Consider the following 20,681-nt stretch of genomic DNA (forward strand, 5'->3'; position numbering starts at 1 on the left):
ATCACTAGCCACGTCTAACCGAAACTTGCAAATCCTTTGCCATGACACCCATGCAGTAGTATCGATATGTAATAGCACATAATACACACAATGTGTTTCCAGCAATCAGCTTTTAATTGCCAGAGAATTCTTTGACCCAACATGGTAAACACTTTTTCTATCAGTGTGTACCAAACATAGGGATTATATTACACTGTAAACAATAATAATTTAAAGTGAAACTTTTAATATTCTCATTCCATTAGTTGCTTAGATGTCTCAGCAACTTATTCCGTCTACCGCCTTCATAGCGTGTGCTGTATGCCAGTGTAAATTTTGAAGTTACTGCAGGAAACAGGGAAAGAACGAAAAAACGCATCCCATGAATGGGCAACAACCCTAGCTGCATCGCTTAAGGGGCTATGGAAAGGCTCAAAATCATGAAAAGTTCAATTTTTACTTTTTTGCGTTTTCTGAATCTGCAGACTATTACCTTTTAATAGATATATAATTTATTCAATTCCGAAGACTACAACTATTTTTAAATTTTTTTTTGGAAATGTGTTCTACATGGGCGTGACCCACTGTGGCGCTGTTAAACTGCTGCCAAATGGTGTTATTATTAACGTCCGTGTTCATCAGGTACATTTTAGTGATGTGAGATAAAGTATGTGTTGTGGCTAACCTGTGATGGTTCAATATATATCGCTGGTGTGATTGTCGATTGTTTCATGTTTATTTACTCTGTCGTTATCTCGAAAATATTCGTAATTAATTCTGTTTCTTGAGTCTCTGTTTTGTTGAAGTATAATAATGAGTAAAAGTAAAGTTATTAGAAATCCTCTGAAGGCTTTTAAGAAAAGGAGAAATGTTGGGAAGCCAAAGGTATTTAGAAATATGGGAATGAAGATAGGTTCTAACATGGTACGAGCGATGCTTGCTTTAGACAAGGAACGCCTTCGGGCTGCAGACAGGGCTATAAAGAGTCTAGAAATACAAGCAAGAGTAAACAGGAGGAGTTTGCAGAGGATGAAGATAATCCATCCTATGGACCTGGAATGCACTAAAAAGTTAATCCAATCTTTGTCGCTCGATTCCCAAAACTTTTATTTTCTCATACTAATTACATGTTTTCTAAGGATCTTCCAAACATATTTGTTTCAAACTTTCAGTAAATGTTACACAGTGCCTCCTGCATAATTTAACACAGCCTTTTTCCAAAAAACTGTATATTTTTGAATATATAAATAAAAAATTGTAAAAAAAATGTTGCGAATTTTCAGTACAATTGAAAAAAAAATCATCTTTAATAACTGAACTAAAATTTTGTAAAATCCCTGTGTTAAGTTGTAGCCCATATTCCAATAAATAATCTGTAAAAATTTCAACTTCCTACCTCAAATACTTTGTGAGGAAAGATGTAATTTATAAGCGTTATTTTAACATTGCAAGTATAGGGCGTTCAGGAGCCCCTTAAGGTCAAGGAAAAGTTTCCTGAGAACATCAGAGAAACTACAGTCCGGTCCACGAACGATGGTGGTTCGCGCACGTCAAGGCACGGACGAAGATTTCATTGTTGACTATTATAAGCGACAGTTGGTGTAAGTGCATGCGCGTGCTTTCCGCTTGAAGAAAGCGTAAATCCTGCAAATTATGTCTCTCGCTTGCTCATGCAGATTTCATCATTGACCAACACAATCAGCGATGACAACTCGCAACAAGTGGAATCAAATCTCACTAAACAACTCGCTGCGATCACGTTTAATGCTCGCAGACCGCTCGGAACATACTGAACCCTCATTGGCTGTCGGAACATACGTGACGTAGGCGCACAGAGCAAGCTGGTAAACTCGACAGCTATAACAACCACCGATGAAGAAGTCCCATACGTCTTGCTCACCAGATGGATGAGTTTGGTCATGGCTGTATCTCCCAAAGCTATCAGTTGTTCTAACGGAAACATCCTCTACTCTCGGCGTCCTATTTTGATTCAGATCTTTCAGAGCTTTTTCAGATTCTTCCCGCAGTTTCATATCTCCCGACTCATCTTCATCAACGTCCCCTTCCCTTACTATAAAATAGCTTTCATCTCCCTTGTATAGAGCCTCTCCGTACTCCTTCTGCCTTTCAGCTTTTTCTTCTTTACTTAGGACTGGTTTTACATCTGAGCTCTTGATTGTCATACAACTGCTTGTCTTTTATCCAAAGGCCTCTTTAATTTTCCTGTAGGCGGTATCTATCTATCTATCACCTAGTGAAATATGTTTCTAAATCCTTACGTTTATCCTCTAGACGTTCCTGCTTAGCAAATGTGCACATCCTGTCAATCCCATTTTATAAACCTCCTTTATGTTATGCGTTTTTAATGTACAATTTTAAATTTGAAACATTCAATTAATGGTTTGCAAGTGCACTTTGGTATTTTGACTTAATATTTTGTGACCGAGGGTTTATTTGCTATAAAATAATTTGACACGGTCACTGAAACTTAGCAGCTATGTTCAAAGTTCTACGTTTCTTATCTGCCCAGGTATCTAAGGCTGCTTTGAAATATAAAGAATTAGAAAAGAAAATTTTAAATACGAGTATGGCTATCTATTTTGACAAGCAGTGTGAAGAAAGGGGACTTGTCCTGACTTATACAAAAGCCTACATCAATTTTTCTGTATGCAAGACAAATCCAAAATCCTTTAGACCTATCATTAAGAATATTATTTGTAATAGGATAAAAGAGCTGTACGCTAAAAAAGACCGTCTTAACGAAGAAGCATACCATTTGTACTTAAATATCATAAACACTTATCGTGTTAACTATAATTTTAATATTGACGACATGTGGACGCAAATTAACGATGTCTAGAGATTTGTAAAATAGGTATAATGCAGAAACACGAAAAGAAGCTCAGCAATCTTTTTTGTCTGCTTTCTAATGAAAAATGCCCTCAGAATACATTTCAAAACAGCAGTCACGTCTTTCATGAAAGAATTTTAAATAAAACTGTTGTGGGTTGGCAGGAGAGCCAACACCGGGTTACTAGAGGAAGCCGAAAGGCACGCGTTTTAGCTCACGCAGGCTGGCGTGAGGTCTGGGACAGGACAAGGAAATTAGAATTTAGAAAAACGGACGTAGCTGGTGGAATACTTAACTTTAATCCTTTAATGATGAGCGTCGCTCCTGACGGTACATGATTACAGTATCAATAGTAACTGGTACTGGCGCCTTGCTAGGTCGTAGCAAATGACGTAGCTGAAGGCTATGCTATCGTCTCGTCAAATGAGAACGTATTTTGTCAATGAACCATCGCTAGCAAAGTCGGTTGTACAACTGGCGCGAGTGCTAGGAAGTCTCTCTAGACCTGCCGTGTGGCGGCACTCGGTCTGCAATCACTGATAGTGGCAACACGCGGGTCCGACGCATACTAACGGACCGCGGCCGATTTAAAGGCTACCACCTAGCAAGTGTGGTGTCTGGCGGTGACACCACAAAAACCAACATCGTCTTTACTCAGAATGAAAAACTCCTGTTAGGAAAAGGACTAAAATACAATGTCAGGCCTAACCTATCAGACAGAAATGTGAGAGAAAATATGCTTGTTGATTTAAAAATCGGTCTCGATTATAATAAGATAGATAATGCTTCTCAAGCCAGAATTGCGTATGATGTAACCCGCATGCTAGAGAAAAATACAGCTACTTTGCCTAATGCAACGCATAACAACAGAATTTTAGTAACTTCCATTAATAATAAACTTAAAACAGCAAATGCTTTAATAACTAAATCCGATAAAGGTTGCTGTCTAGTCATTGCTTATATTTCTGAGTATGTTTCTAAAACTGAAAATTTCTTCAGTAAAAACAACATATCAGAACTGCATGATGATCCGACTCCTAAATTACAGAAAGAAGTGAGGTCAGCCATTAACAATGCAAAATTTCTTATAAAACCTTTCCAAAAGAAACTACTCATCAATATGAACCCTCAGCCCCCGTAAACTTCGGTCCCAGCTCAAAATTCATAAACCTAATCATCCAATACGTCCAATCTCCAATAGCATGAATAGCGCATATCACAATTTGGCCCGATTTCTACACGAAACTTTGAAAAAATCTTTAGTTTTCGAAAATAATTATTCCATTCCTCACAGCCATGTTTTGGTCCAAAATATTAAAAACTTAGTATGCAGTTCAGACACCAATCCCTTTTTCTTAGATATTAAAAATCTTTACACCAATGTCCCGATACATGAGACGCTCATGATTGTGGAAGAAAATTTACGTCAATTTAAAAAAGATCTATCAGATGAACAGATTATCGATTTTATGAATCTCATTAATGTCGTTGTCAAGTACAACTACTTTGAATTCAACGGACAACTGTACCAGCAGTCTGATGGGCTCGCTATGGGCAACCCTTTAGCTGGCATCCTTGCCGACATCTTTATCAATTTTTTGGAAAAAAAAAGCTGTTTAACCGTGTCTCAGCCGCTTCACTAGGTATCCTTTCTTACACAAGATACGTTGATGTCATTCTAGTCATCTATAACGGACCCGCCGATAGAATAGATCACACATTTAAACTTTTTAACGACCTCCATGAAAAAATTTCTTTCACTATTGAACTCGAAAACGAAAACCGCCAATTACATTATTTCGACTTGACGCTTACAATAGAAGACAATAACATTACTTTCAATATTTTTCGAAAAGAAACGTATACTGACCAAATCGTGCCTGCTTCCTCTTTTCATCCACAGTCTCAAAAAATTGCCTTTTTTCACTCTGCCGTCCACCGAGCCACCTCTATACCACTTTCAACAGAAAAGTTTAATGAGGAGATTAATTTACTTAAAACCATAGCAGTCAATAATAAATATACGCCTAACATAGTGGACGATATCCTAAAAAACAAAACTGCAAGAACTACCACGCTCAACACCTCATGCACTGAAATTAACCCAAAGAAACGTGTTTCTATTCCTTTCATAGGACCCATTTCCTATCAGATTCAGCGCATGCTTCGCAACAAATACAACTGCAATGTTGCCTTCTCTACTAATAATAATCTGAAGAGAAACTTCATTCATAATTTGAAACCCACTCGCTCCCCTACAGAAAGTTCTGGAGTTTATAAGATCATCTGTGATACCTGCTCCTCCTATTATATAGGGCAAACTGGACGTGCTTTCACCATCAGATATAAAGAACATCTTTTGAGAAAGAACGGCACCAGTCCCCTAAATTTATCAATTGCCGATCATCTCTTAACTACTGGACACGTGCCTAAAGCCATAGGCGATAGCAATATTCTGCATACCGAAAAGAAGGGGCATAGGTTAGATGTTTTAGAGGAATTGGAGATTTTCAAACATCTCTCTCGTCATGATGGCCTCATTCTCAACGAACAGCTGCAGCTGCGAAATAAAAACTTTTTCGACTGTATAAGGCCAGTGCTTGATCTTTGATTCAGATTTCCTCATGCGGTTTACCGAAATGTTGTTTTCCTGTTACATCTTTGCCGTTTTCTTGTATGTCATAACTGACTTTTTTTACGTTACAAAATGTACATCTGTTTAAAGCAGATAAATATGTAACATCATCCTATTATTATTAGTGCTTACGTTATGCCTGAATCAGCTGCATCACAATTTCATGTGTCTAATTTTGAATGTACAGTAGCCTAGTTGTTTCTGCGGTTACTGTATGGCGCTCGTAGCAACACCACGTTTACATGCCCACACTTTCTAACGTGGGCACCTCAGTCTTGTTTCAACCCTTGTTCACTCAAGTACGAACTGCCCTTAGCGGCTCGCCATCTTATTTACAACTATTCATGACGTCGCCTTTCCGGCTTAGAGTTTTTTTTAAAAAATGTGACTTGTAAGTACTGCATCTCTTTCCAGTCAGTACAAACTTTAATTTTATTAATGGATTATATACCTAATATGTTTTAGAACAGTTAGTTTAATTCTGAAGACGACGCTCATAGTAGCGTCGAAACCTGGTCAATTTTGACTTAATATTTTGTTACCGAGGGCTTATTTGTTCTAATATAGTTCACTAAGCTTTTGCCCAATGTGCATACCAGCACGCCATGCCACCTCCTATGATCATTATAACCTCACGTACCCTGCAAGAGCAAGATGTTTGGAAGCATTTGGTAAAGTTCAGCCCCTCATTGATAGATCTGTTCGGAAGTTAAATTCCCGTTTCTCGTTTTCTTAGTGATAGAAAACAGACCTAAGTTCAATTAATGTTTATGTGACTTAGGACAACTTGGCATTCAGTTGAAGTTAGAGGATGATAAGCGCTGTTTCCCTCATTAGGAAGCTCGCAGCTGCGAAAAACACCTGTTGTATGGGCGTCTTTTAGTGTCTTCTTGTAAACGTTCACTATTTTAAGGAATTGGTGTCATGGCTGAAGACACGGAGATGACGAAAGCCGTGGGATACCTACTAACATCGTGTCGAATCTCCCTTTGTGCGGCAGAGTGCAGAAGCTGGACTTGGCATGCACGCAAAAAGTCGCTGGAAGCCTCTACACAAATACTGAACTATGCTGCCTCTATAGCTTTCCGTAATTGAGAAAGTGTAGCCGGTGCTCGATTTTGAGCACAAACTGACCTCACGGTTACGTCCCATAAACCTTGGACGGCATTCATGTCGGGAGATGTTGTTGTTGTTGTTGCTGTTGTTGTTGTGGTCTTCAGTCCTGAAGTGGTTTGACGCAGCTCTCCATGCTACTCTATCCTGTGCAAGCTTCTTCATCTCCCAATACTTACTGCAGCCAACATCCTTCTGAATCTGCTTAGTGTATTCATCTCTTGGTCTCCCTCTACGATGTATACCCTCCACGCTGCCCTCCAATACTAAACTGGTGATCCCTTGATGCCTCAGAACATATCCTAGCAATCGGTCCCTTCTTCTGGTCAAGTTGTGCCACAAACTCCTCTTCTCCCCAATCCTATTCAGTACCTCCTCATTAGTTACGTGATCTACCCATCTAATCTTCAGCATTCTTCTGTAGCACCACATTTCGAAAGCTTCTATTCTCTTCCTGTCCAAACTATTTATCATCCATGTTTCACTTCCATACATGGCTACACTCCATACAAATACTTTCAGAAACGACTTCCTGACACTTAAATCTACACTCGATGTTAACAAATTCCTCTTCTTCAGAAATGCTTTCCTTGCCATTGCCAGTCTTCATTTTATACCCTCTCTACTTCGAGCATCATCAGTTATTTTGCTACCCAAATAGCAAAACTCATTTACTACTTTAAGCACCTCATTTCCTAATCTAATTCCCTCAGCATCACCCGACAATTCGACTACATTCCATTATCCTCGTTTTGCTTTTGTTGATGTTCATCTTATATCCTCCTTTCAAGACCATGTCCATTCCGTTCAGCTGCTCTTCCAGGTCCTTTGCTGTCTCTGAGAGAATTACAATGTCATCGGCGAACCTCAAAGTTTTTATTTCTTATACGTGGATTTTAATTCCTATTCCGAATTTTTCTTTTGTTTCCTTTACTGCCTGCTCAATGTATAGATCGAATAACATTGGAGATAGGCTACAACCCGGTCTCAGTCTCTTCCCAACCACTACTTCCCTTTCATGCCCCTCGACTCTTATAACTGCCATCTGGTTTCTACAAATTGTAAATAGCCTTCCGCTCCGTGTATATTAGCGCTGCCACCTTCAGAATTTGAAAGAGAGTTTTCCAGACAGTATTGTCAAAAGCTTTCTCTAAGTCTACAAATGCTAGAAACGTAGGTTTGCCATTCCTTAATCTAGCTTCTAAGATAAGTCGTAGGGTCAGTATTGCCTCGCGTGTTCTGTCGGGAGATATGGGTTGTTAAGTCATTCACTCGAATTATCCAGAATCTTCTGATATAGCATATTGTCAGTCATAGAATTTCCATTGTTGTTTGCGAACATGATGAATGGCTGCCGATGGTCTCCAACTAGTGGAACATAACCATTCCCAGTCAGTGATCGTTTCTGCTGGATCGGGGGACCCAGTCCGCTCCATGTGAACACAGCCCCTGCCATTATCGAGCCGTCACCAGTTAGCACAGTATGTTGTTGATAACTCGGGTCCGTGGCTTCGTTGGGCCTGCGCCACACTCGAAACCTAGCATCAGCTCTTACCAACTGAAATCGACACTCATACGGCCAGGCCACGGTTTTCCAGAAATGTGGGGCCCAGGCGATATGGTTCGCGGGAGGGGTGCTGCAGGCGGTGTCGTGCTGTTAGCAAAGGCACTCGTGTCGGTCGTGAGCTGCCATAGTCCATTAACGCTACATTTCGCCGCGTTGTCGTAACGGATACGTTTCTAGTACGTGCCATGTGGATTGCTGCGGTTCGTCGTACATCCCAGATTGTTTGCGCGGCTATTTCATGCAGTGTTGCTTGTCTGTTAGCATTAACAACTCTGAGCCAACAATGTTGCTCTCGGTCGTTAAGTGAAGACCGTAGGTCTGTGTTGTTCGTTGTGAGAGGTAATGCCTGTAATTTGGTATTTTCGTCACACTTTTGACACTGTGGATCTCGGAAGACTGAATTCCTTAACAATTTCCGAATGTTAGTTCCAACTACCATGCTGCGTTAAAAGCATGATCACGTCAGAAACATTTATACATGAATCACCTGAGTACAAATGATTACTCCGCCAATGCCTGCCCTACTATACCAAGGGTACACGAAACTGCTGCCATCTGTATATATGGCTATCCGACGACTTTCGTCGCCTCAGTGTGTATTACCAATGTTATAGCGGTCCTATAGCGATGCTGTATTCCATCCATAGGCGCCTTGCCACGGTTCGCGCGGCTCTCTCCATCGCAGTTTCCTTCCTCAGGCATGGGTGAGTGTGTTGAGTTAGCGCTAGTTTAGGTTAGACTAAGTAGTGTGTAAGTCTAGGGACCGATGGCCTCAGCAGTTTGGTCCCACAGAACCTTACCATAAATTACCAATTTCCACTATCTTTTTTTCAAACTTTTCACGCAGCATGACATGCATAAGTGTGATGGTGACGAAACATTTCTTGTGCTTATGTAATTTGGGAGAAGCCTAAAACCTGCATGTCGTCATGACACTGCCCATTGATGCGGTCTAGCAAGACATTCTTCGGCCCTGGCGGTTCGCTATATCTCCGCTGCTTAAGTGCACCATCAACAGAGTTTTCTGCAACTGGCTTTATCTTTCCAGATAATACCGCGGAAGATAAGTACGGTATCCTGTTTGTCCGAGATAAGCCTCAAACTTGTGGAACCGGATCCAGAAACACGCGCCTTACGAAAGGTTGAACGAGCAGTGCGATCCTGCATATACATTATGTGATCAAAAGTATCCTGACACTTGGCTGAAAATTAATTATAAGTTCGTTGCACCCTCCATCGGTAATGCTGAAATTCAATATGGTGTTGGCCCACCTTTAGCCTTGATGACAGCTTCCACTCTCGCAGGCATACGTTCAACCAGGTGCTGGAAGGTTTCTTGGTGACTGGCAGCCCATTCTTCACGGAGTACTGCACTGAGAAGTATTGATGTCGGTCGGTGAGGCCTGCCATGAAGTGGCCGTTCCAAAACATCCCAAAGGTGTTATACAGGATTCACATCAGGACTCTGTGCGGGCCTGTCCATTACAGGGATGTTATTGTCATGTAACCACTCTGCCACAGGCTGTGCATTATGAGCAGGTGCTCGATCGTGTTGAAAGATGCAATCGCCATCCCCGAATTGCTCCTCAACAGTGGGAAGCAAGAAGGTGCTTAAAACATCAATGTAGGCCTGTGCTGTGATAGTGCCACACAAAACAACAAGAGGTGCAAGATCCCTCCATGAAAAACACGACCACACCATAACACCACCGCCTCAGAATTTTACAGTTCTACATCTACATGGATACTCTGAAAATCACATTTTTAGTGCCTGGCAGAGGGTTCATCGAACCAGCTTCACAATTCTCTATTATTTCAATCTCGTATAGCGCGCGGAAAGAATGAACATCTATATCTTTCCGTGCGAGCTCTGATTTCCCTTATTTTATCGTGTGGCACTACACGCTGGCAAATGACGTTCACCAGGCATTCGCCATAGCCACACCCTGCCATTGGATCGCCACATTCTGTACCGTGATTCGTCATTCCAAACAACGTTTTTCCACTGTTCAATCGTCCAATGTTTACGCAATTAGCCGCAGGATTAGCCGAGCGGTCTAGGGCGCTGCGGTCATGGACTGTGCGGCTGGTCCCGGCGGAGGTTCGAGTCCTCCCTCGGGCATGGGTGTGTGTGTTTGTCCTTAGGATAATTTAGGTTAAGTAGTGTGTAAGCTTAGGGACTGATGACCTTAGCAGTTAAGTCCCATAAGATTTCACACACATTTGAACATTTTTTACGCAATTATTTTAAACAAAACATCTTTGGTAAAAAAAGAAGAAAACTGTAGTACAGCATATGAGAAAACCGACTGATACTACATTCAAAAAAATTATCCGTTCCAAATCTAATTTTCTAGAGAACTAAAAACAATTTTTTTGGGATGTTCTGTTTTTACTCTACTTCTTCGAGTAGCAGTTACTTCAGCAGCTTTTGAAAATAATCTTTCAGCTGGTACTTTAGTCCGTGTAGCAGATAAATAACTCATAGCTATCTAATGCAAACGGCAACTTTTTTGAAATATTTCCCTGTGGATGATCAACAAGTTATGTCCTAACCGTCCAGTAGTTGGTATTCGTCAATATGCCGATAATTCTGGTGAAGTGTCTTCAGTGCGTAGAGTTATTCTCCTTTGTTAGTTTTCACAATTCCAATATTTCTGACAATCTTACTTTTGAGTGAGAGGAGGCTGCGAAAATACAAAACCGACAACAGTCAAATTTTCCCTAAGAACTCCAAAGTAAACTGTAGGTTTACGTTGTAGATCTAAAAAGATTATATGTGTATGGTGCCTGTTCTCTCGGATATGTCCGAGTTAACAGACACCACACACATATAACTACGGCGACCACAAGCCAAAGACCATTTCTGTGCGAATGCATACATATGCTGGAACTCACGCGGGTCAATTCGCTCCAGCACTATTCAGACATTACTGGAGTCCACGCCACGTCGTGTTGCGGCTCTTCTGCGTGCTCGCTGTGGCCCTACACAATATTAGGCAGACATAGCAGTTTCTTTGGCTCTTCAGTGTATTTTTAAGAATTTGTGCGACTCTGCATCTCATTTGTATATTTCAGAGACATAGGATAGAGTAGTGCCATTGGTTCTCAATTTGAAAAAAATTTTGTGTTGCATTCTGGCGCTTTTTATAGTGTTGATCAAAATCAACGAACACACCTTAAACCTACAGAAGTTTGAATACAGCTGTTCTCTTTTTTCAGCTGTTATCGACTGAAACTATTTCAGCATTTTGTGCTTGCACCCAGTGAGAGACAGTATCAATTGACCTACGTGCATTGCTGTGAAAAAGTGGAGGTGGAAAAATTTGCTGGCTGGAAAAAGAAAGGACGGTAACATTGTGCACTTACAATCACCTCCAACACGTTTGATGGGATCATTTCTGCCATCGTGGGTTACCCATTCCCTGGCCATCAGCTTCGTTTTTATTGTATTTTCCTTTCTTTCTTGGCGCTTCTAAATACTGCTTCTAGAGTTCATTACAAAAGCAGAGACACAGAACCTTAATATTGATGAGGATTCTAGACTGGAAGACAGCAACAATAAATTTTCAGGTTGCATCTTCGCCTACTTCCGCATTAAAAGAGAGAAGCATCCTGTCTCTTAGTTCCATTAACTAGGAGAAAGGGCGGAGTTTGCCAGATTTGATCAGTGGAAATGGAGCTTCATAGACATCGCTGGCGAAGCCACAGAAATGATAAAAAATATCAGTGGTTGGTTTGTAATGAGTTGTTCACTATTGTAGACCAAAATCGAATGTGGTATCCAGAATGGCGATCCTTTGATTAGATGGCAAACCGGTGTGGTGGTTGGAGCTATTTTGGCAACGCAGTGCTTAGTGGTGAGCAGAGATGTGACGCACCTTGGGCGTGCAGACGTTGATGAAAAGGCAGTCTTCGTCGCCCACATACTTCCCCGTCATGTCGATCTGGGGCGCGATGTTGCCAGGTTTGGTGGCGTCCCGGACTCCGCTCCACCCGGCTGCTGGTTGTGGTGGCTGCAAAACAACAACAAACACCACACACACACATACAATATGTCGTGGAAACGAAGCTGCAGCTTCAAGCAAAGTCAAGACACACACACACACACACACACACACACACACACACATAGAAAGAGAGAGAGGGAGAGAGAGAGAGAGAGAGAGAGAGAGAGAGAGAGAGGACAAGGAGCTCAGTTGTATGGAGTGTTCACATAAAACCTTAGTTTCCAAATGCTGTTTAAAACACTGTGGAACATAGACACTTGCAATTTATGGAATCATGTAAAGCAACTACAGCTCAAGAGGGAGCTGAATGTGTGACGTGGTATATGGAAAAGAAATCACCCACTGACATTCAAAGAAATTTGGGCCTTGAACTTCCAAGGGTGAAACCACACTTCAAGACGTTTAAGGTTAGGTACATGGACTTCCTAGACTCTGGTACTCTAATCGACAGTCTGTTCCAGGCAGAAAACAAACATACGATTGAAACAGTAGAGGAGATCAGAGAGACCCTTGAAAGAAGCCCATCAAAGTCAGTCCGCCGAGCATCAGGCAACACCTAAACATACCTCGCTGAACAGTTCACAAGACGCTTCATAAACCATTTCTCTTGCACGCTTACAAAGTTCAAATTTTGCAAGCAATGAAACGAAACGACTTGCAGCTTCGCTACGAATTGGCTATTGACAGGTTGGACCAATTGGGACAAACTCCCAACTATCTAGGGAATGTCCTCTCCTCTGACTAAGCAATAAACCACAGCGAGATTTCAGGCTTTTTCTGGTTGGGAAACTGCAGGCTGACAATAAAATTTCGTCAGCTGGTAACCAGGGCGACTTACATACCAGTTTCAAGTATTTATTCTGTGTTTCAGAACAAAGTATTTAACTGATTATTTCTGAAACTGGGAAATACTTAAGGGCGTTTCTTAGTTGTGAAGGTTGATTACCTTTCAAAGCGTCATTTGTATTTTACTTAATTATGCAACTTTAATCTGAAAAATGATATGTACATTAGTATCCTCGGACTCGACAAATCTGGGAATTTCATGGATCCTAGAATCGCAGAGAACGGAGGCTGTGTTACTGAATTTTGTAATTTTTGCGTCAGTGGGCTTCACCAGTTGAAGGTTTATACATACCACCATCACTTCCTTTGTTCAGATGTCAGGCTTCTCAATTGTTGCGCTTTTAAGCCGCCATAGCATGAATATTCGTCAACAGTTTTCTGGCTTATTCTTCTCTGTGTTCCTACTTCGAAAGTTGCGGTATGTTACTCTTTGAAGCAATATGATCGGAGACTTTTCATCTAATACTTGACGCTCAGAGCAACACATCCTAAAACTTCATTGAAAAAATCTTCAAATGGTACAAATGGCTCTGAGCACTGTGGGACTTAACATCTGTGGTCATCAGTCCCCTATAACTTAGAACTACTTAAACCTAACTAACCTAAGGACAGCACACACATCCATGCCCGAGGCAGGATTCGAACCTGCGACCGTAGCCGTCACGCGGTTCCAGACTGTAGCGACTAGAACCGCACGGCCACACCGGCCGGCTGAAATAATCTTCAGAATTGGCATTCCATACGACGTTTCTCTGTCTGTAACCATCCATAAACTTAAGCGTGTTTCCTTTGGAGTCAAGGGGCATTATTGCACGTACCAGGTGTAGAAGTATGAAACCGGAATTGCGCTATAGATAGTGCTAGCCTTCAGTGTATGGCCCGTGAGAACGCGTCTGCAGCGCCATCTGCTTCCTGTAACGGCTGACGCCGAATGTAAACACACAGAAACCCAAGTTCCATACATCGGTATCTGTTTCAAACCCGTAAACATGTCGAGTTTTGTGCCTACGAACTACGATTTGCGAACAGCATTGGTTTTCTGCTTTCATTTGAAGAAAACTGCTGCATCATCGCATCGAATATTTGTCGAAGCTTTCTGCGAACATGCTCCTGGGAAAACATAGTGTTTCGAGTGGATCAAAAAATTCAGCAGTGGTGATTTTGACGTGAGAAACGACGAGCGCAGGAAACCACCGAAAAATTTCGATGACAACGAACTGCAGGCCTTATTGGATGAAGATGATACTCAGACTCAACAGGAACTGGCGGAACAATTGAGCGTGACGCAGAAGGCCTTTCCTCTTCGGTTGAGAGTTATGGGAAAGGTGCAAAAAGTGGGAAAGTGGCTTCCACATGAAAGACAGCAAGCAAATGGAAGGACCACTTGTAAAGTGCTGCTCTCCAGATACACAAGAAAGTCGTTTCTCCATCGAATAGTGGTGAAAAGCGGATATACTTTGAGAATCCTAAATGATGGGTGAATCCAGGGAAACTATCGACATCCACTGCAAGACCAAATCGCTTTGGAAAGAAGAGAATGCTCTGAATTTGGTGGCATCAGAAGGGCGTCACCTATTATGAGCTGCTGGAACCTGGTGTAACCTTTAACGCTGATCGCTACCAACAACAAATGATCGATTTAAATCGAGCATTACGTGAAAAATGACCGGAATAAGGAAAAAGGCAACACAAAGTCATATTGCTCCATGATAACGCCCCATCACAGATAGCAAAACAGGTCAGAGGAGCGATCGAGGCGTTCAGTTGCGAAATGCTAGGGCATGCGGCTTATTCTATCATGGCTCTTAGCGCTATGGGACTCAACATCTGAGGTCATTAGTCCCCTAGATCTTAGAACTACTTAAACCTAACTAACCTAAGGACATCGCACACATCCATGTCCGAGGCAGGATTCGAACCGCTCGGCCACCCCGGCCGGCCATACGGCTTATTCTCCAGACTTTGCTTCGTCCGATTATCATCTATTTGCGTCACTGGGACACGCTCTCGCTCAACAACGCTCCAATTCGTATGAAAATGTACGAAAATGACTCGCAGACTGGTTCACTTCAAAACAATAACCGGTTTTTTTTGCGTGGCACTCATAGCCTGGCGGAGAAGTAGGAGAAATTTATAAATAAAATATTGTTGAAAAGTTTCAAACAACAGACGTGTAATTATTGCAACCAAATTCCGGTTTCATACTTCTACACCTGTTAATGTCTTCACTTTACAATCTCAACACACTACACGAGCAAACACACATGGGACCCAACTAATGTCGTCTGCTGAGAAGCAGAATGCTCAAACAGATGGCGGCTAGCGATTCACTTCACGTTCGACCTTCTTTAACAGGAAATTACGCATGCAAAAATGCGCATGCACAGTTGAGGTGATGGAAATTTGTGCGCATGTGCAAAGTTGAACGCAAAAAAGGCATCGTGATGACGCTCCTTAACAACTTTTCCCAGTTCCATGAGCACAGCTTGAGTTTTTCGAGGTGACAAGACCTCATGACTAGCCCCGCCGCCCCCTCCTCCACACAGTGATCAAGTTCTTCCTTGCTACGATCGGCTCTACAATTCACTCAGATGGAAACCCAGTTCTAAGCAAAGAAGGGAAAGCAGAAAGGTGAAAGAAGTATATAGAGGGTCTATACAAGGGCGATGTTCTTGAGGAAAATATTATGGAAATGGAAATGTAGATGAAGTTGAAATAGGAGATACGATACTGCGTGAAGACTTCGACAGAGCACTGAAAGATCCAAGTCGAAACAAGGCCCTGCGAGTAGACAACATTCCATTAGACAACATTCATAGCCTGGCGGAGAAGTAGGAGAAATGTATAAATAAAATGTTGTTGAAAAGTTTCAAACAACAGACGTGTAATTATTGCAACCAAATTCCGGTTTCATACTTCTACACCTGTTAATGTCTTCACTTTACAATCTCAACACACTACACGAGCAAACACACATGGGACCCAACTAATGTCGTCTGCTGAGAAGCAGAATGCTCAAACAGATGGCGGCTAGCGATTCACTTCACATGCCAGAAACCAGAGCCAGGCCTAACAAAACTCTACCGTCTAGTGAGCAAGATGTATGAGACAAGTGAAATACCCTCAGACTTCAAGAAGAATATAATAATTCCAATCCCAAAGAAAGCAGGTGTTGACAGACGTAAAAATTACCGAAAAATCAGTTTAATAAGTCACGGCTGCAAAATACTAACACGAATTCTCAGTTTGGATTCCGTGGAAATGTTGGAACATGTGAGGCAATACTGACCTTACGACTTATCTTAAAAAATAGATTAAGGAAAGGCAGACCTACGTTTCTAGCATTTGTAGACATAGAGAAAGCTTTTGACAATACTGTCTGGAAAACTCTCTTTCAAATTCTGAAGGTGGCAGCGCTAATATACACGGAGCGGAAGGCTATTTACAATTTGTAGAAACCAGATGGCAGTTATAAGAGTCGAGGGGCATGAAAGGGAAGTAGTGGTTGGGAAGAGACTGAGACCGGGTTGTAGCCTCTCCAATGTTATTCGATCTATACATTGAGCAGGCAGTAAAGGAAACAAAAGAAAAATTCGGAATAGGAATTAAAATCCACGTATAAGAAATAAAAACTTTGAGGTTCGCCGATGACATTGTAATTCTCTCAGAGACAGCAAAGGACCTGGAAGAGCAGCTGAACGGAATGGACATGGTCTTGAAAGGAGGATATAAGATGAACATCAACAAAAGCAAAACGAGAATAATGGAATGTAGTCGAATTAAATCGGGTGATGCTTAGGGAATTAGATTAGGAAATGAGACACTTAAAGTAGTAAATGAGTTTTGCTATTTGGGGAGCAAAATAACTGATGATGGTCGAAGTACACAGGATATAAAATATAGACTGGCAATGGCAAGGAAAGTGTTGTCTGAAGAAGGGAAATTTGTTAACATCGAGTATAGATTTAAGTGTCAGGAAGTCGTTTCTGAAAGTATTTGTATGGAGTGTAGCAATGTATGGAAGTGAAATGTGGGCGATAAATAGTTTAGACAAGAAGAGAACAGAAGCTTTCGAAATGTGGTGCTACAGAAGAATGCTGAAGATTAGATGGGTAGATCACATGAGGAGGTATTGAATAGAGTTGGAGAGAAGAGAAATTTGTGGCACAATTTGTCTAGATGAAGGGATCGGTTGGTAGGGCATATTCTGAGGCATCGAGGGATCACCACTTTAGTATTGTAGGGCAGCGTGCAGGGTAAAAATCGTAGAGGGAGACCAAGAAATGAATACACTAGACAGATTCAGAAGGATGTAGGTTGCAGTAGGTACTGGGAGATATCAAACCAGTCTCTGGACTGAAGACCACAACAACAACACAACAATTCTCTTTGTCGACTAATACATCGGTACAGTGTGTTAACTGTAAGATGGCAGAGTTGTGAGGGGAGTGCGGGGAGAGGAGGAAGCAAGCATTGGCTGACGATGGGAGAGGAGCCGTTGGGGGGGGGGGGGGACAAGGCACGCCTACCAGTTGCAGTGCTGGCACTACAAATTGCGCGTCATGCTTACACGAAAGCAGACGAAAGGCTTGGAAGTAAAACTCGCTTTAAATGTTGTTCGTAAACGAAACTGAAATAATCATGTGCATTAAAATCTATATATATAAAAATGAATGTATGTATGTTTGTCTACTATGCACTCACAAACCATTCATCCGATTGCAATGAAACTTTGGTGAGTTGTTCTCCGTACGCCCAAGAAGGTTCCTAGCCGAAAAAAAAGAAATAAGAGACATTCTTGAGGAGATATAACGTCACAAACAATGAGATGCCACCGCGGGAAAATACCCAGATTTATGCATCCACTATTTGAGAATGAGAGCACTTAGCGACTAGCAACAAACGTTACATGCAATTTCAAACCTTTACGAAAATTTTTCTCGCTGACACCCCCCACAAAATAATGAAAGGAAAATGGTTATCGCTTACTACATTTTCTCAGTACATACCGTAAATCTGCCGCAGTAGGCATGACGTTTTAATGTATTATTTCGTTACTATTAACTCTAATCACAACATATTTCGCATTCAGTATCCACATATATCAGTAAATGCGCCGGCAAATTTCTGTCTCTTTACGACATATAATTCAGGAGATATGACGTGGTAAACATCGAGATGCGTGAAAAGTGCCGTGCAGCATTCAGTCACACGCAATATAATTTTGCGAGCATCGCTACGTAATATTGGTTTCCTTCTAACCGTTGGCCTACCGGGAAGGGTTGTTGGCGACTCCAGAGATGGACCAGCAACTGCCTCTTCACTCATTTTGATAATGTTTAGCACAACTGCACAATAAAAACACGCACTACAGTACAGCGCAAAACAATAACGAAGTAGACGACAATGGCTACCTTGTACAACACAGTCAGCTACGTAATGTTGGCAGCAGTCGAAACTGCGTGCCTACCGAAGCCTTCCGACGTTTACCGACTTCTACCGATTCAGGACTAGGGAGAGGTCTGCCATCTAAAAGTTTACACACTGTACATCTCTAGCCCGGCACTCACCTTGAAGCGGAGCGGTCCGACCGGTGGCGCCGCGTAGGGGATTCCCTGGAAGCAGCAGTAGGGGAACCCCCACACTGTGCGCCGGCGGCGACCGAGCAGCTCGCCCTGCGAGATGCGCACCTTCACCGTTGCCTGCTCTGCGCCCGCCATGCTTGCCGTTGCGTCTGCTGCCTGTGCAGAGTGCGCGCTATAAACGACAGCGGACCGGTCTCGTCCAGCGAGTCACGTAATTGACAGATGACGCGTGGAGGGGAGAGATAATGCAGTGTTTTCGCAAGTCATCCGCCCGCGTGAGAACCGTTTGGAACTGCTAAGCTAAGGCTGTGGTAACAGTGGCACCGACTAACATCGGCCGAAGTCGGCCGATCTTTTCAAATCAGGAAGAGACTACGTGCGCGGTCAAATGTTGCCAATCTCATCCCCGAACGTATAGATTTTGGACGACAATAGATGAAATTCAAATCCCTTTTTTTCTTCGGCCATATTTACTGACGCAGCACGGAACACGGACTGTGAGAAAGTGATACGTTTAATTATCGACGTTATTTGTGGCATCCTGAAGATAAAAAAATTTCACACTTTGGGCATAGTTCGGAACCTAAAGACTGAAACCGGAGGTTAATTGGAAACCACAATAGGCAAAATCTTTTCTGCAAGTTTTAAGCGAAAATTATAACCTTAAGAAATACTTTGTTCAAGTCGGAAGGTTGGTACATCTTATGCTTTAAATCATCGCAATGGACCTTTCTTGGGTTGTCGTAGGAGGGTATTAGCTACGTACAAATTATTATTACTGCTTACAGGGGATTTTCCGCCAGTAGATTGGTGACTATGTCACATGAAGTGGTTTGCAAACGTGGTGTTTGTGTTTCCACTTTTCGGTGTTTTGTGTTCAGAGTATCTTATTCAAAACTTTTATGTTTACTGTCCCACGTATGCTGAATGACAGGTGAACTGAAGGATAATTGATGTACGTCTGCGCGAAAAAAAAAAAAAAAAAATCAGCAAAACAAAGATTTTCCAATCTTGCTGTTCAAGGTCACGACGAATCATATCGACTATGAAAAGCCGACTACCCACTGTGAAATACTTTCGGATAACTAAAGCTAATTTTGAGTGGACGTGTGATTCAAGCTGTATTAAAAACAAAACAAAAACAAAATATCCGATACTCACATTAAAGATGCGGTTCTAGATCAAGTAAAACTACTCGCAGAAGCAACACTTCGATATTTTACATCTGGCGATTACACGTTTCCAGTATCTAGGCCTATACCACGTTCTGAAAAGTGTAATTTCAATGTATTTATGGGATCTGTTGGATGCTATTTACGATGCTCCATAGACTAATTTAAGGCTAATATTTTCGCTCTTAGACCCCAAATACTAGTAAATGCTAAATATCGAATTTTGGAGCTGTTCTTTGTGCAAGTGCACTGAAAAACAATGTAATGTAATTGACTTCCTTTATTAAAAGCTAAACTTATTCTGTAACAATACTGCCACCAAAAACCTTCTTACTTCCTTTCTCAAATTCAATGGACAACTGTTTGGAGAATACAATAGTTTCCAGTACTAGAATCCGATTATCCGAATATAATGCCATCAATGAGTTAATTTTTACCATGTTTTTAGAGTAACGTGGGCTGCTGTGATACCACAAATCTACCTCTCATTAAGTAATAATTGCTTAGACACACACAAGCTCTACCCACGCATCATATAACAGAAACTTGCAAATGAACCATTATCTGCCCATAATCTCATTGGCAAAACTTTTATACACCGAATTGCAACAGCCTACCCCTATAGCATAATAAAGCATACTAAGAAGATCGTATTTTCGTCTGTATGGTTACAGCTACTGTACGTGCTCTGTTACCCAGAATGCCACACATACGCAAATCATCACTCTTTTTTAAACCAAATAATATTACACAGATATTATTGTGATATAGTTTCATAAAAAGTATGGAGACAGTCCGCGTTGTTACATTTTCTGTGGACTACGTTATTTACATGGAGTAAACAAGTTGCCTCTTATACATTGTTTTACTATAACTGGCAACTACTACTGACTTCTGATTTAAAGATTATGCATTACATCCCA

General features: G+C 41.6%; 1 protein-coding gene across 2 annotated transcripts in view; it reads right to left on the reverse strand.

Annotated features, from left to right (window-relative positions):
- The window catches only part of LOC126210121 (esterase FE4-like), a 107,993-nt gene extending 89,233 nt beyond the window's left edge, over positions 1–18,760 (reverse strand). For both annotated transcript variants that reach the window (XM_049939264.1, XM_049939265.1), the window contains exons 1-2: positions 18,572–18,760; positions 12,027–12,161 (exon numbers count right to left, since the gene is read on the reverse strand). In XM_049939264.1, the coding sequence (XP_049795221.1) occupies positions 12,027–12,161; positions 18,572–18,721 (285 nt within the window). In that variant the 5' untranslated portion in view covers positions 18,722–18,760. The remainder of the gene's footprint in view (positions 1–12,026; positions 12,162–18,571) is intronic.
- Positions 18,761–20,681: the final 1,921 nt, after the last annotated feature.

The sequence above is a fragment of the Schistocerca nitens genome, chromosome 10 (genome assembly GCF_023898315.1).
Source record: "Schistocerca nitens isolate TAMUIC-IGC-003100 chromosome 10, iqSchNite1.1, whole genome shotgun sequence".
Classification (NCBI taxonomy): Eukaryota; Metazoa; Arthropoda; class Insecta; order Orthoptera; family Acrididae; genus Schistocerca; species Schistocerca nitens.